General features: G+C 38.0%; 1 protein-coding gene across 1 annotated transcript in view; it reads right to left on the minus strand.

Moving 5' to 3' along the window:
- Window positions 1–8,118: 8,118 nt before the first annotated feature.
- LOC309623751 (ELKS/Rab6-interacting/CAST family member 1-like) overlaps window positions 8,119–16,897 on the minus strand; it is a 131,592-nt gene continuing 122,813 nt past the window's right edge. Inside the window, 2 exon segments of the mRNA XM_082380890.1 lie at window positions 8,119–11,949; window positions 12,720–12,852. Of these exon segments, the coding sequence (XP_082237016.1) occupies window positions 11,797–11,949; window positions 12,720–12,852 (286 nt within the window). The 3' untranslated portion in view covers window positions 8,119–11,796.

Below are 16,897 nucleotides of genomic sequence, written 5' to 3' on the forward strand. Positions count from 1 at the left end.
TTATGTCATTGCAAAATAACTCCCTGGTAAAATTCCATTCTTTGGTCATCATTAAGTACAGAAATTAACAATCAGAATATGCAGTGCTCGTCTTCATTTTCTAAAAACAAACCTATATCTAGATGAGAGGAGAATTCATTTCATAACTCAGGCTCTGGGCTTACGACTCCAAGTCCTGTCTTCTTTCAACCATACCTGCTAAGTTTCTGTCTAACCTCTTGAGCATGAGGTAATGGCTTCAGCTTTCATCCCCTTCCTCAGTATATAGCTTGGTGACTAAGAGTAAGGGATCTAAAACTTGAGAACTTGGGTTCAAATCTTGACTCTAAAATTTACTTGTTGAGTACTCTTGAGCGTGTTATCTGTTTTTGCCTCAGTTTTCTCATCTATAAAATACAGATAACATTACTCCTCTCAGGGAGTTGCTATGAGGGTTAAAAGAGAAAATTCATACAATGCAAGAATTTATCAGTTCTTGGAACACAATAAATACCGAAAAAAAATGTTAGCCATTATCAAGGGCCCCCTCATTTTATGGATAATATAGATTAGTTTATATAGGTCTAATATTTACATATACATAAACATTTTGTACCTATATGTGTGTATACGTTCTTCTTAGAAATTGAGCAGTCAACATTCACATCTAAATATGTGCTCTGTGAAATGCAGATCTCCTGTGTACAGACGCAGTGCTATAGTCATCTATTGCTACATAATAAAGAAGTCCAAAGTTAGTGGTGAAATAAACAAAAATTTTAATATGTGCCCAGATTCTGTGGGTCAGCAATTCAAACAATACACAGAGGAGATGGCTTGTCTCTACTCCATGACTGATGTCTGAAACCTCAGCTCATGAGGATTCAAATGGCTGGGGCTGGAATCATCTAGATAATTTTAATTCACACGTCTGGCCCTTGAGATGGGATGACTTGAAGACTGGGCCCAACAAGGACTGTTGACTGGAGTGCCTATAGATGGCTGCCCATGTGGCTTGGACTTCTCATAACGTGGTAGTTAGGATTCAAGATAGAGTATCCCAAGAATGAGTGTCCAGGGTTCAAGCATTCCACGAGAATCATGCAAAATCATGCATGACCTTTTATGACCTAGTCTTAGATGTTACATAGCATCACTTTCATTATATACTATTGCAGGCGTTGGAGATCTTTTTCCATAAAGTGTCAGACAGTCAATATTTTAGGCTTTACAAGCCATACAGTCTCTTTTGCAACTACTTAGCTCTGCTGCTGTGATGTGAAAACAGACACAAACAATACATATACTAAGGAACATGGCTGTGTTCCAATAAAGCTTCATTTATAAAAGCCGGTAGAGGCCTAGATTTGGCCCACCAGCCATAATTTACTGACCCCTGCTCTATTGTTTGAAGGCATGGAAAGCCTGCCCAAATTCAAGGGAAAAATGCCCACATCTGGATGCGAAGAACGGCAACGAATCTGAGACCCTGTATTAAAACTACTACATATGGGATATTTATAAGAGGATCTGTCTGCATACCTTGATTCTCCCATGTATGTTGGATATGAGGTATTGGGACATCCTTACATCTCTGTAAGCCTGGGTCAAGGTCAAAGTTGGAATCTGAACTTAACGACCTTGATTTCTGGAATAATTGGTAACTCTAATTATGATTTCCTTACACTCCTTACCCCAATAAATATACCACAAAAGATAGATTTCAAGTAAACAATTGCTTTATGGCAGATTTTTATTGTCTCCATTGACTGAATTATTCCATTTTGGTTGGAAAGCATGGGTTTTGTTTCTTTCCTAAAGAGGTCTGCAACTTTTCAGACGTGGCATTTCATTCTACTGAGAGGATGATGTAGGTTTTTATAAACGGAAAAAGCAGGGCAGGCTGAGTTCACTCAGATCATACTAATGCTTACAGGAATAACCGAAACTGGAACACAGGCTTCCAGGTTTTCCTGTCCTGTGCTCTTTGCGGTAGGTGCCATTGTCTGCTGGGCCTGGCAGTAATAATTTTTGACCTTTACCTCTCTACGCTATTGTGAAGCGGTTTTGGGTTTTGTTAGCTTTCTTATGAGTTTGTACTAAATTGTGTCCATAAAATAGGCTGAATTCCTCAGGGAAGGTTGAGAGCTGTTACTGTGTTATCACTTAAAATGTTGTGTTGGTTACCTTTTGTTCTTTTCTTTTCTCCAGCTGTCTCCTGAACTTAAAAGCTATATTATCCTAAATGAAAGATGTGCATCTGGTGGAAAACACTAATTTAAGGGATGAAAATTCCTGATGATTGCTTCAGTCAACCCTTAATACACACTGAGCTTCATTAGTAAATAGACAACTCTCAGACCTTTCCCTTGGAAGAGGTCGCATAATCAGGCTTTGTGTTGATTTTGCATTCTGTTCGTTAGAGACAGAACAAATTAGAATAATTGGCTGGTACAGGGAAAGCACAAAGAACTTTCTTCTATTTTTGTGATGCATCCCGTAATAAGGGTTGAAAATGTGACTAGAGGTAAGAACGTGAAACTCAGAAGAGCAAAGGAGAGAGGATATTGTTTCTTTGAAAATATTCTTTCAGTGTTGGCCCAGAAGAAATAGGAAGCTGAGGAAATTGTTTTTTTTGTAAATGATGATTTTTGTGTTAATGATGTGAATTCCACAATTAGTAAGAATCAGGAAGCAAGCATCCTTTGCCACCAAGGACTTGGGAGCAAATGAAACCATAAATACTCCCCCGCTCGTGGAAACCCTTTTGGAGCAGTAATCAGAGAAGGGTAAAGGCAAAGCCTCAGGGCAAAGGTGTTCAGAGCAAAGGGATAGGCGGAGAACAAAAGGAAAGTGGATATTTTTAGAGCTGTCATTTTGAAATTTACCTGCTTCTGATTCAGTGCTGCTTTGCTACCGTGTTGGTCCAGTGGAAATCCTCAAAGCAGGAGCAGCCGTATTTTAAAATAATAAGGTTAGAGCAAGTGACTTTAATCCAGGTCTCTTTAGCTCAAGAGCACAGAGGAGAGCGTGAGGAAAGGGTGAGGCCACAAGGAATTGTTCACTGGGTAAATTTTCCCCAAACCTCCCTAACTGGGAGAAATTGACCACCGGATTATGTGCCTTGAAGGAAAGCAAAAATGTTGAAAGCAAAGAGTGTGGAGCTTGTTTAGAAAGCAAGCTCTATCATTTGGTCACCTGCTGATAATAGCATTGGCTGAGACCTGACCATTTACAATGAAGGCACTTCTGTAGGTAATAAGTTCCAGGAGGGCCAGAACTGAGTATGTCTGTTTCAGCATTTAGCATGGTTTAGCATCTTAGAGCCCGGTACATTATTGGCATATAGTAGACTTAAAAATGAGTATTTGTGGATTGTCTGAATGAGTGGATGTGTGTGTGATTCATATCCTATTTGCAGGTCCTATGCCCTACAGTGGGTTTTCAGTGTCAGATTGTGAAAGTATTTATGCCGGGGATTGGCATTGTTCCCTATCTAATCGATAAAGATTACACATCAAAGGACGTTACACTGACAGCCCAAAAGCCTCATAGGAATTACTTAACAAAAAAATAAAATTGGATTCTGCGTAATTTCTAATTTATAAGCTGGCCAGAACACTGGTATTTCAGCCAGTCCTCTGGTAGTTCCAATGATGTCCCCATGATCACCCAGGCATAATCAGAATGGCTTTAGGATTTGGGAGCCAAAATGTTCCTCAGTATTTACTGCTTTGCTAGTCCATTTAAGAAAATGGACTATTGAAAAAACAGCTTCAGACACAATATGGCATTTTATGATTTAGCACGAAATCTGAGAAATATAGAGGTAATCTGAAGCCTGCAATGGTAAAGTTCCCTCTGCTATTGAAGTTATTGTCTTTAAACAATGATTCTACATCAGTAGTGCTATATATATATATTTATGATATTCAGGTTTATTTCCTCTTCTCTCTAAGCAAGTAATTGGTTGGTTGGTATGAGAGATGGTGTGGCTTCCAAAGGTGAAAAGTATTATTTTGTTGTAATTTCCGGCTACCTAAGGATGGGAGAGGCCCAGGACACTGCAGTCAGTATATTATGTGGAGCAGGTTATATTGTGGTTTATTTATGAACTTTTACATGTTTATTTTCTATGCAAGTTTGTGTGCTCCTTTCTGAGTTTTGGTAGATAAGTGTTTTGTAACTTTGGAATACTTGGAGTTTTATATATTTTTATATATATATATATATATATATATATATATATATATATATATATATATATATATATAAATAACTTTCATATATATATATTTTAACGTAGTAGTTAAAGCCGTGGAGAGAGTACTAGTCTACGTAGGTTCAAATTCTGGCTTTACCCTATGACTTCCCTGTGGCTTCCTCTGCTCACCTATTAAAAAGGAGTATAAGACGACTGCTGTGGTGAGTTATATACTAAGTGCTATTTAAGCATTTGCTATAATGATTATGTATACTCGAAGGCAAGGAACTTGCCCCTTGATCGTCTCTGTATTCCTAGTGCTTAAGAATTCCTAGTGCTTTTCTAGTGCATTGTCTTAGGATAGAGATAGCTCAGTATAGCTCTTCTCACTATAAAGTACTGTTACGTTGAAAGTGTTTGCTTGTGTACTAATAATCTATGACATATCTGCTGAGGACAAGGAAAGGAATAGTTTTAAAACTGCAATGGATAACAAAAGATTGTATGATGTAATGCCTTTATTACGTAATGATAAAACTAACAAATGATCATGGTAGAAAATTTGAAAAACTCCTAGACAAAATAGAGATCAACAAAATTTGCAGTAACTTTCAGAGTGTAGAGTTGTCCATGAATATTAGTGCTTTCACATTTTCCAGGACTTCAAGTAGACTCTGCTTCTTAAGAGTCTATTCATGAGATTTTATTTTAATGATGTTTTCATCATGGGGGGACACACACACACAAATCTGTTAAAAAAAAAGAAAGAAAGAAAGAAACACATGTAAATCACTGATGTTTCAGATAGCCACATGAAATAAGGTGAGAAAGGTCAACAAGCTGAAAGAATGTGGAGTAGCATCTCCTTAATCGCTTACATAATTCTGATAATTACCTCTTTGTGGCTAAAGTAGTTAATGGGGAATCTAATTCAAGAAAAACGTATGAACTTCAAGCCTTCTTGAAGCCAAGTATTTCTTTCCACAAAAGGTTACTTTGCACGGCCATGCTTCCTTATCACCCGACAGGGAAAGAGTATTGTATGGCAAAGGATCTTCCCGAAGGAGGGTGCTTCCCACGCTGATTGTCATAAATGACTTCGGAATTACTGTTGCTGTATTACCAAAATCTTAAACTAGGATATTTTTGACAAATGCGGTCCTTAGTTAATTTTTAGAGCTACACACTGTCAGATGGCTCTGAAATAACAATTGTCTGGCTATTCTTCAGGGTGATCGCAATACGGTAATGACCTTGAGGTATCACTAAAAAGCAGGAAGGTGTGAGTCTTCCTTTGGTTCCAGAGTGAAATGCGAGTTGGAGTTGGAGTTGGAAAAGAGGCCGACAACCAAGTGATAGAGAAGGAAATGTGAGGTCATTAGTGAAAAAGCAGGTTTAAGTTAAGGTGAAAAGGCATGAGGAAATGGTCAACCGTTACAGTATTACAAAGATCATCACGAAGCGTATCCATGAATGTGGTTTGTATTGCAATCTGCTGAAAAAGAGACAAATATCCTGGCCTGGCCTTCATGGAGATTATATTTTATTGATTCTGATGATAGATTATTGTTGAAGAGGGCCTCCTATAAATTATAACCATGTAAAGGCAGCAAGATAATTTTTTTTTTCTTTATGTATGTGTTTCTCATTCCTACTCACTTCTCTCTTAGGGGAAGAGAAAAATCACAAAAAACCAAAAATGTCAAATCTCAGCTATTCATTTGCAAAATAATTTTTTTCCCAAATTCCAATGGAGGCAGTAGGTTAACCGTTAAGATTTGTAAGGCTCAAAAAGCTAGATTTTTACAAAGTGTAGCCAAATTTTATTCCATAAGTAATAGCTTTGGAAAGAATATGTGATGATGCAACGTTGGAAAAAGCTGGGTTTTCTTCCGTAAATGACTTCACTGTGTTGGGAGAAGAGGCAGAGAAGAAATCAAAGTAAGTAAACATGGGGTGAGTTTTTCTGATAGGGGACTCTAGTGCTTTAAAATAGACTACATAATCCTAGGGATAATCTGAGGGTAGAACAGACCAATGCCTTATTTCCAATCTGGTACCCTGGAAGAAAACAGTGTATTTCCTTTGAGGTCTTGAGAGGTTTTTCTTCTGCTTTGTTTTGTTTGGGGTTCATTTTGTAGTCAACCTTACTAAGGTATCATTTGCATACAACAAAATGCAGACATTTTTAGCTAACGGTTCAGTGACTTTTAATTAATGTATACATTTGTATAACTACCACCCCCATAAAGATAGATAACAATTCTAAAACCCGAGAAAGTTTCCTCCTAGGCTTTTGCAAAAGTATCCCCATCTCCCACCCCAAGGCAACCACTGATTTGTTTTTTATCTTTCGAGATGAATTTTGCCCAGTTTAGAATTTCATGTCAGTTGAATACTACAGTAGGTGCCCTTTTGATCTGGCTTCACTTGCTCAGCATATGGTTCTTGAGATTCATTCATGTTGGGATGTTTTAAACCAGGACTTTAGCCTGGCTGGCTGATTTTGTCTGAAGGCACCTACAGGTACATCTGGGTCTCTGGCATTGTCACTGTCTGTTCTTGGCTCAGTATTTTCAACTTTACTAAGAAGCACAAGGTTGAAGTAAGGAAGATCATTGTCAGTACACTGGAGGTGAAGTGGGTTCCGTTATGTAATATTCTCAGCATAAATTGACCTGCTTGGAATCATTGTGTTGATAATCGACAAGGATACTCTTCCTCCAAAAACCTTGATACTATAAAACTTCTAAAGGACGCTGTCCTAGGACTCTTTTAGTTTTAATTTTTTGGGAAACATTTCTGGAAAATTCCAATGCTCACAACCTGAAAGAAGCAATTATTCACCTGAAGGCTAACTCTGCTCAAGTTGAGTTGTCCGACCTTTACATGCCGATAGAACCCAAATAGCCTTGCAAAACAATGCTCTCTTATTGGATATAAGCACATAGACTATTTAAGATGGACGTGTATATGCAGTAAAGTAAAAAAAACAAAGACTCTTTGAGTTTCCCTTGCAGGTTTTTAAAATTTTTTCATTTAAGTTTCTATAGCATATGCTAATAGTTGAGGGCAACCTCAGGTTAGTTTTAGGTCCACTCTTTACATCAATGTTGAAGTACTCCATACCCACCTTTTTTCTACCTTCCTTCTCTTCTTCCATCTTTCCTTTCTAACTTCTTATAATCCATTATACTTAATCCTGCATTTGTTGAGGTGGCAATTAGTGTAGGAAAATTGAAAGCAGTGTGAAATTTTGCTGTTCAGAATGCATGTTGACCAAATTCTATATTGAGAAAAGGTCTGAATTTACCCACAGGAACCCTTTCTCAGCGTCTTTGAATACAGGCCATAGAAACTGGGCTATAATATCCTGACAGGTATGTCGAATTCACAGCAATAGCCCTCAAAGAGCTTACCTAGCGTACGTAGATGCGTATGAATGCATTTAATGATTGCTTTATTGGCAGCAGTGCCAACATACACAGTCTATTTTGTTTTATATCATTATCATTACCTGCTGTTGACCACTGTATACATTGCTAATGGTGTGGTTCCTATGGCTTGTGAATTTCACGGCCAAATAATATGTAATTTATTGCACACTTTAGTGTAGAAGATGGAGACTCCATAAATTTTCGTGTGCTCTTTGCCCCTTTGGAATGTATTACACTGAGATCAGGCAAAGTAATAAATTTACTTCAAATGTGTGTGATAGCTAAACATCAGTTAGGACTGATGGGCAATATTTCTTCTTCCAGCAACATAACAGTTTTTAAAGACTAAGCCATTGAACGTGGAGTTACTGAACATGGGACTCAGTTCACTGGGATCCCTTCTCAGAAAAATAAAGGAAAACTTGAATTGGATATGTGTGGCTTATTCAAGTAGTAACTGATCAGCTACATCTTGGTGAACTTAATTTGTCACAATCGTTTGGTATTTTATTAACTCTCTTCCCCTTCTTCCCCTGACTCTCATGAGAATGGATTATGAGTATCTTAAAACATACTAAGTCGTCTTCCATCCCTGTTACTCTAACTACAAAAGCCCACTTTCCTTATCCAACGTAACTTACTGTCTTTTAGAGTAGCTGTGGTTTTAATTCTCTACAGAATTCAAACCAGCAAGAGAAACATTTTCAAGGAGCCACCACATTGTAGAGCTTTAGAAAGAAGACTTTAGAATTAAGGGCAAATATATCATTTTATGGCTAAAGCACCTGAGGCGTAAAGTAGGAAGGTAACCATCGAGGTCAGGGAAAGGGGTTGAAGATCAGGTTTCAGGCTGAGAAAGAGTCTACAGGGACTCAATCTGAGCAGTTCAAAAACTGAAAGGAGACCACGAATGTTCTGGGAAGGCTGGCATCTGGCCTCAAGTGTGGGATTTCAGACAGGGAGTGGGCCCGGGGGGAACTGAGCTTCTGCAGTAGGCAGAGAAGTCCACCTCATCTCCAGAAAGTGCCACTGACATCAGGGAGTTGAGGGGAAAGAGCAATGAATTCCAGTCCACCTGAGAAAGCAGGCCAATCTGATTAACTCTGAATTTAGGCTTATTTCAGATACTTCTTGAGAAAGAACTTGGACAAGCGCAAGTCCCGAGCAGCCTCTTTAAATCCATGCCCGGTATTTTCTGGTGAAGCTGCTTAAACCCTCCAAGTGACTCCAGTGTTTTAACTTCTCTCTCTATTTAATTCCGACAGTTCTATGATTGATTATTTAGTGGGCAAATAAGTAGGGTCACAAGAGAGTGTGAATGTATTTTACAGGATGAGGATGGGCGGAGTGGAGCAGTCTGGAATAGGACACCAATAAAAAGGGATCTGGGTAAATAAGAACGTCTATTAGAAAGGGAGAGGAATTCGCAAGGAAATTAGTGCTTGACACCAGGACATGGACATATGGTGAAGTTTGCGTGAGAGAAAGCAAGTATTAGAATTTGTCTTGCGAGCAACTATAAACACTTCCTGGAACAATCTAGGGTAGAAGGAAAAGGAAAGGAAGGTGGAAACAAAGGAGAAAGACAGCTAATGATGCTGGAGTCTCTCGCTGGGATTTGTGGTATCGCTTTTTGAAACTAAGTACAGAAAGTCAGAACTTGACTGATTGTTTCTTGAGCACGGTTTGTTTTCATTTTTGTTTTTTTCTTGCTGTCTCATCAGTTATTCCAGCCAGTGCTATGTCATTTTCAGTTTCAGTAAGCATGCCTGTCTTGTTTCCATTCGCATTATTCATGCAAATGTTGATTGAACTGATGACCCCGAGTTATCAAGGAAATATTAGATACACCAGTGGATACATTTCTTAATTTTAGAAAAAAATTACCGAGTGAAGGTGAAAATAACTCCTCTTAAATTTGTCATTTTAAAAAAACTTCTCCTAACATACAATACCTCATTGCCTAATAATGCCAGATAAATGAAGAATTCCTATGTATTCATGAATGCAGGCGAGTCTGTCTATTTTTTGGCAGGTATGACCGTTACCGAGGGTAACGGCCTAGTTTGCTGGCCGTGTCCTGTCTCCTAGAAAGTGGTAGCTTCTGTTGTCTTTCAGTTGGTCCATTGGATATCAGAGGTGAATTTATAAAACTATACTTCCCTTTACACTTACTTTGTTTTGTTTTGTTTTACTTGAAGTATAGTTGATTGACAATGTTGTGTTTCAGGTGTACAGCCAAGTGATTCAGATATATGTATTTCTTTTTCAGATCCTTTTCCATTATAGGTTATTACAAGGTATTGAATATAGTTGCCTGCGCTATACAGTAGGACCTCGTAGTTTTATCTATTTTATATATAGTATACACTTACTCTGTGTGATCCAGGCTGGTCAGACCACATGATTCCTTTCACTTCTGATATAATTTTTCAGGTCCAACCTCAAATCTTTGATAAGAAGTTATTTTAAAATAAGTTTATTAGCATGTGTGTGCTCTAAATCCAACAGTAGTTATTAGAGATATGGTTTTGCACTAGGTATTCCTCTCTTTTTTGTTCTTGGCCAACCAATTGAAAATTAGCTTTTATTTTCTGGTTGGTTTGCTAGATGTTTATGACTATAATAAAAGTCTTAAATTTTGTCTCGTATCTTAAAACACAATCTGAATTAGCAATGGATATTGTGCTCTACATAGGGGCTGTGATATAAGTATAGTTTCCAACTTCAAAAACATATCACCTAGAAGGGAACACACACAGACACATATGCAGCAATTATGGCAACTGCATTTGTTTACGAAGTGAAATAGTACTGAGATGGATAAAGTGCTAGCAAGCCTTGAACAGCCAAATCAGCTTCAAAAATAGATGTGCAGTTCTTTAAAAATATTTTTAACATTTTTCCAGCTACATGTAGAATATAACTTAGCATAAAAACGGTATGGGTTTTATTTTAAGTAATTCAGCATTTTGACATCCTCATAATGAAATTAAATCCAGGAGGAGGTTTCTCTCCATGATCTCTTGAAATGGTCCTTGATCATCCACAATATTTCCCATCATCACAAAGGTGGTACCAAGGGCAGGAAACTCCAACATTATTAAAGTTTCATAAAGCAAAGTCAATTTTAAGAATAGAATGACCCCAAACTGATAAAGGTCTTGACAGATAATTTCAAGGGAAGCATAAATTATTTTCTGTTTGTCAGAGGGCAAAAATATTTAGGCTGAGTTAATGAATGGTAGAGTTTTTGAGTGGAGAGTGTCCTTAAAATATTATGTAGATCTGTACTGTCAACAGATGCTAGCCACGTGGCATTATTTATATTTAAACAAATTTAAAAATAAGATTAAAAATTCAGTTCCTCAGTTGCATTTGCCATATTTCAAAGATGTTTATTAGCTCCATGGAGCTATTGAGTACTGCATTGCACGGTACAGATATAGAATATTTTCATTATCACTGAAAATTCTATTGGGCAATACTAAAATTATACCCAGATATTCACAGAGAAGGCAACCAAGTCTCAAGGAAATAATATAACTTCCCCAAGGTCACACAGCTATGTTTTGAAAGAAAAACAAAATGACACAAAGGAAATAGTAACAGAGGCATTAAAGAAACCCAGTAAGTTTCTGGAGCAGTCAAAGTAGGGTTTAAAAGTGCATACTTAACTGTTAGCAGGGTTGAAGCTCTTGATGGTTGGTAAGATCTACCTGCCTGAATTTGGACATGAGCATTTTATGCAATGAATGAAAAGCAAAAAATCATTTCAGCGAATGGCTGCCAGCTCCATAGTTTTAGCCACTGCTGTGCTTCCAGATTATGTTTATCACTTTCATGTACAGGGCACCACTGTGAAATGTGATGGTTTATCTGACCCCAGAGAAATCAAGAAATCTTGTGGGGGTTATGGCTATATTTGAAAAGGTTGATTTTTCAATGCATCATGCAGACTGGCCCTATTTTAAAAGGGATTCCTGCCATCAAATAATCAAAATGGAAACTCTCTTCTCACCTTGCAAAAGTCAAAGATACTCCCTGCATTTTTATTATTTCGTTGAAATCCAAATATTATTTTTCCATTCTCTAACTTGTTTTCCTCACAGTGTGATCAACTATTGCCAAGGAAGGAAGGGTTAGATGTATCAATCAAAGTTTGCTAAAGGCCCCCTAGGTAACTGAACCCTCAGGAGAAACAATCGTCATGTCTTCTGTTTCTGTTGTTTCAATATCTTCGTAAAGAGTCATTTCAATATGTTTGGTTCTGTAGCAGAGGTTCTGTGAAGTGCTTCTGTTCCTCAGAGGTCCAGAAAGCCTGCGAGTCTGTGGGTAAAGGTGGGTAAGGAGAGAGAGGGAAGGAGGCTAGAGAGAGGCTCAGTGCTGAGATAAGGACAGTGTTCTAAAGCCTCCTGGGGGTGAGGCTGGGGTGCACAAACACCCACGACTAATCCAGACAGAAACTGAATAATCAAGGGGACGAGCACTGTGAAGTCATGTGGTCACCTCTCCCTCTAGAAATACACATTGCCCTCAGTAAGCCTCCTCCCGCCCCAGAAGAGCATTAGGAAGGTCTGGAGAGGGGGAGTATTGGCAGAAATGGAAAAAGCAGGTTGAAGGAATTAGCGTGGAGCAGAGAGACCAAGAAACGCAAGCCAGCAGATGGAAGGCAGACTTTTCATGGAAGTCTCCAAGCCCAAGTCAAGTTCTGGGACCACCAAGAACAAGTCAAAGAGTGCTCATTTAACCCCTCTGGGCCCCCACGCGCGTGGAGGAAGACTGGACAGAGAGGGAGAAGGGGCCATTGAAGGTACAGTATTTACTATGGGATTTAACTCCTGAAAGGCCTCCCAGTAGCTTCAGATCTGCTCAAGAATCCTTCATGTCCTGCTGGTTCGCAGTGAGTGGCTCACAGCTTCAAGGCCTCCTCTGCCAGATGGAGAACTATTTCAAGCATCCTGCCTCTATTTTGTACTGTAGCAATGCAGACAGGAAACCTGACCCCATTTTCAGGTTCTAAAGAGCAATTCTAAGTACCTGAAAGACTGAGGAACATGGTGGCTTTTATTTAAGATGTGGAGAGAGCGAGCACATACCTGGACTTGGCCTGCAGCAGCACCAAGGGTTCCCTTTATTTTCTCTCCCGTCTGTGTTTCTCCTTTTCCCTCCGCTGGATTAGCCACGGGGACTCCAAGTTCTTCATTCTGCGGTCCTGGTACCAAGATTCTCCTGGGAATTATAAAGTTATTCACCTTCTACATCGAGCACTTCTTATTTTTTCCCCAGCAACGTAAGTCATCCTTAAGAGGAGTCAGGGTGCTAGCTCTTAAATATACTTTAGTCATCCCTTTGTACATTAAATGCTCTTTCTTGGAGACTGCTCCTGACGTGGTGTTCACCGTGCTCTCAGCTGGCCTCCTGAAGTTCTGCCCTGCCTTCCCCACCAGGTACAGTTCAGGAGCTGCCTACCTCAGGGTGATAGGTTATCTTTTACATTTAGAGAATATAATTTGAATACATAAACTTCTCTGTGACCACAGCTTTATTTGCGACCCACAGGTTTTGTTATGGCATATTTTCATTATCAATTCAATTAATAAAATTCTAATTCCCATTGCAACTTTATCTTTGACCTACATAATGATCAGAAGTATGTTTTTAATATCCAATTCTTTGGTAAAATATTGGTTATATATTTTTTAATTTCTTGCTTATTCGGAGTCTTGTTTTATAACCAGCATATAGTCAGTTTTATAAATGTGCCATGTGCACCTAAAAATTTCTGCATAATATATATATTCCATCATTGTTGGTGCAGGGTTTTATGTAAATTTAGGCCAGAGTTTTTAATGATGGTATTCAGATCTTCTATCATCTGCTGATTTGTTGTTGTGGTTCTATGTTACTGATCTAGGTAATTTAGATTTTTCTATTTCGACTTAGTTTTTTGGAATTTCCCTTCATATACTGCATTGAAGTTTAGATATATAATATATTCCTTGTAAAGTAACAGTGGGTTTTATTATCCTGCCTTATCGCCAGTGATAATTTTGGCTTTCAAATCTGTGTTAACATTAAAACATCTTCAATTGTATTTATTGTTGTTATGACATAATTTTTGAATCCTTTACAGTCTGACTCTTGTCTCTTGTAAGTGGCATAGAATTAGGTTTTTTGTTTGTTCCAATAATCCTTGTCCTTTGAGTATTTACAGTTAATGTATTTTCTTATAGACCGTTTACTCCTTGTTTACTATTTGTCCCACCTTGTTATGTTCCTTTTGCTCTTCTTTCTTCCTTTTAGATTTCTTCAAATTCCATTTTCCCTTGTATTAGCTTGTTATTTTTACATAAGTAGCAGTTACACATGTACCATGGCTTGTTAGCTTTTTTACTGCTTCTCAAGCAATGCTGAGATCTTAAATTTCTTTGACTACTTTTTTCCTCTTCCATTTGTTTTTAATGCATTCTAATTTTTGATATATTTTATTATTACTCTTTTGTGCAGTTAGATTTTATTTAGGTTTATCCACTTATTTATCCTTTCTGTTATACATAATTCTTTATAAAGTCCTTATTTTCATCTGTGATAACCTTCCTTCTGCCTGCGGGTCTCCATTTATAATTTAATTCAGTCGGTTCTGATGAGAACATATTTTCTAAATTTTGTCTGCAAATTTCCTTATTTCATCTTTCCTTCCAAACAACATTTTCTCTGCGTCTAGAATTCCCAATGGGCAGCTCTTTTCTTTAGCACTTAAAAATGTTATTCCATTATTTTCTAGTATCCAATCAGTTTCGTTGAGAAGTAAGCTGTAATCTTAATCCTGCTGTTCCTTTGAAAGGAATCTCTCTCTTTTTCCTGGGGCTGCTTTTAAGATGTCATGTTTTTCTTTGTTATTCATGAATTGTACTGTGGTGATCTTAGGTGTGGGTTTCTTTGTATTTATTCTTGTTGCATTTTTTTTAGTGCTTATTGAATGTATGGCTCCATATATTCTTTTTAGTTTTAGAGAACTCTCAGCTGTTATTTCTGAACTATTGTTTTCATCCCAATCTCTCTCTCCTTTTTTCTTTGGACTCCAGTTTACACATGATAAAAATGTTTCCTGTGGCCCATATGTCTCAAATGCGCTTTTGTGTACTTTTTATTCTTTTCGTTTCCCATGCTTTAGTCTTAATATTTTTACTACTCTATCTTCCAGTTCACTTACCTCTCTTTACCTGTGTCCAATCCACTACCGAGTTTTAAATTTCGTATAATTTTTATTTCTATCAGTTCAACTTCAATCAGTTTCTACTTTCTGGTTGTCAAGTTAAATTCTCCACCTTGTCATCTATTTTCTTGAACTTGATAACATTTACCAAAATATGTATGAACTTTTAATGTTTAGGTCATCTATGATTCTGATTCTGTTTTGTTTTTTATTCATTTAATTCTCCTTTTCTTGGTAGTCTTGGTGGTTCTTCAGTGAATGAATACCAGACTTGGGATATGACAAGTTGTAGAGAATCTGAATGACATTACAGTTGCCCTTTGAACAACCTGGGTTTGAACTGCACAGATCCACTTATACATGGATTTTTTTTCCCATAAGTAATACAGTACTACATGATCTGTGGTTGGTTGAATCCTCAGATTCAGAACCACAGATAAGAAGGGCCGACCATAAAGTTATATGTGGATTTTTGACTGCACAGGGAGTCAGCGTCTCTAACCCCTACATTGTTCAAGGGGTCAACTGTATTTTCTTGAGGAGAGAATTTCCTATTCTTAGGTAGGGAGCAGAGGGGACCATCACCTCAGTCACTGGACCAACTTCATACTCATTTTCCTTCTTTATCAGGTTCAATGTAGACGTTGCATCAACCTTCCTAACACACAGACACACACACCCACACACACACACACACATATGTAGAGACTTCCAATGTCCTAGTTCATATCATTAGTTTTCCATTGGGCCAGAAATCTTTCATAGGTTCTGAACCCCCGTTTTGTCTCTTCAGCATTATGAGCCAACTAAGTCTTTGCTTTGACTTCAGTTAGCTTTTGTTTGACTTCTTAGCATCTTGCCTTGTCTACCTATTTATACATGGAAAATACTGCAAGGGAACACTGTTGCTGAATCCAGCTCAGTTCTCTGAATCTTTACTCTCTCTGTGATTTTGGTCCTTAAAATTCTAGCTGCCTTGTTATTTCTCAATTCCAACTCTGGTTTCCTTAGTCCTATGACATTGTCCTAAGATCTACTGGCTTTTCTACCTCTTAGGAGTCACATTTGGTTTCTCAGACTTTTGCTCTTCATCGGTAGTTTCTAAATGACTGGGCTAGAAAAGCACGTGCAGAATATTGTTCTCACTTCAGTGAGTTTCTTTCTCTATTTTACTCTTCTGGGTCATGGCTACCTCAGTAGCTTTCTAACGCTCACAGTCAAATGTTGCTTATGATTTATCTGGCCTTTCTAGTATGTTTTCCTAAGGTAAACTGATATAGTTGGAAACAGAAGTTCGTACCCACCATTTAAAAAATTCTGTTTTGTCTTTCTATGAATTCTCTCCTTGTCCCATCTTCTGTCACTTTTTCCCACCAAAAATTCCCATTCTCACAGATAGATTATTTTAAGATTAAAAATTATTATTAAGGGCTTCCCTGGTGGCGCAGTGGTTGAGAATATGCCTGCCAATGCAGGGGACACGGGTTCGAGCCCTGGTCTGGGAAGATCCCACATGCCACGGAGCAACTAGGCCCGTGAGCCACAACTACTGAGCCTGCGCGTCTGGAGCCTGTGCTCCGCAACAAGAGAGGCCGCGACAGTGAGAGGCCCGCGCACCGCGATGAAGAGTGGTCCCCACTTGCCGCAACTAGAGAAAACCCTCGCACAGAAACGAAGACCCAACACAGCCCAAAATAAATAAATAAATAAATAAAAATTAAAAAAAAAAAAATTAAGCTAATATGTTAATTTTGAAAGGAATTAATTTTGCTTTGAACAAGAACACAGATTGGTGAATGGAATATGGAAGATTCCTTAAGACCTTTTTCATCTCTAAGAGTAGTATCCAACCATCGGTACCATAATAAGTTTGTCAACTGTGGAAGAAAGCAGTCTTTATAACATCAACATTATTCAATAATCTCAAAAACTGCTTCACTTTCCTGCTCATGCCACCAATTTCCAAATGTTCAATGGGAGCAGAGAATCATGGGATGGAACATGGAGAAATGGCCTGTCATAGTAACTATAATCATTGGAAGAATGAAATTATAAATA

This window comes from Balaenoptera borealis, assembly GCF_965194805.1.
Source record: "Balaenoptera borealis genome assembly, chromosome: 2".
Lineage (NCBI taxonomy): Eukaryota > Metazoa > Chordata > Mammalia > Artiodactyla > Balaenopteridae > Balaenoptera > Balaenoptera borealis.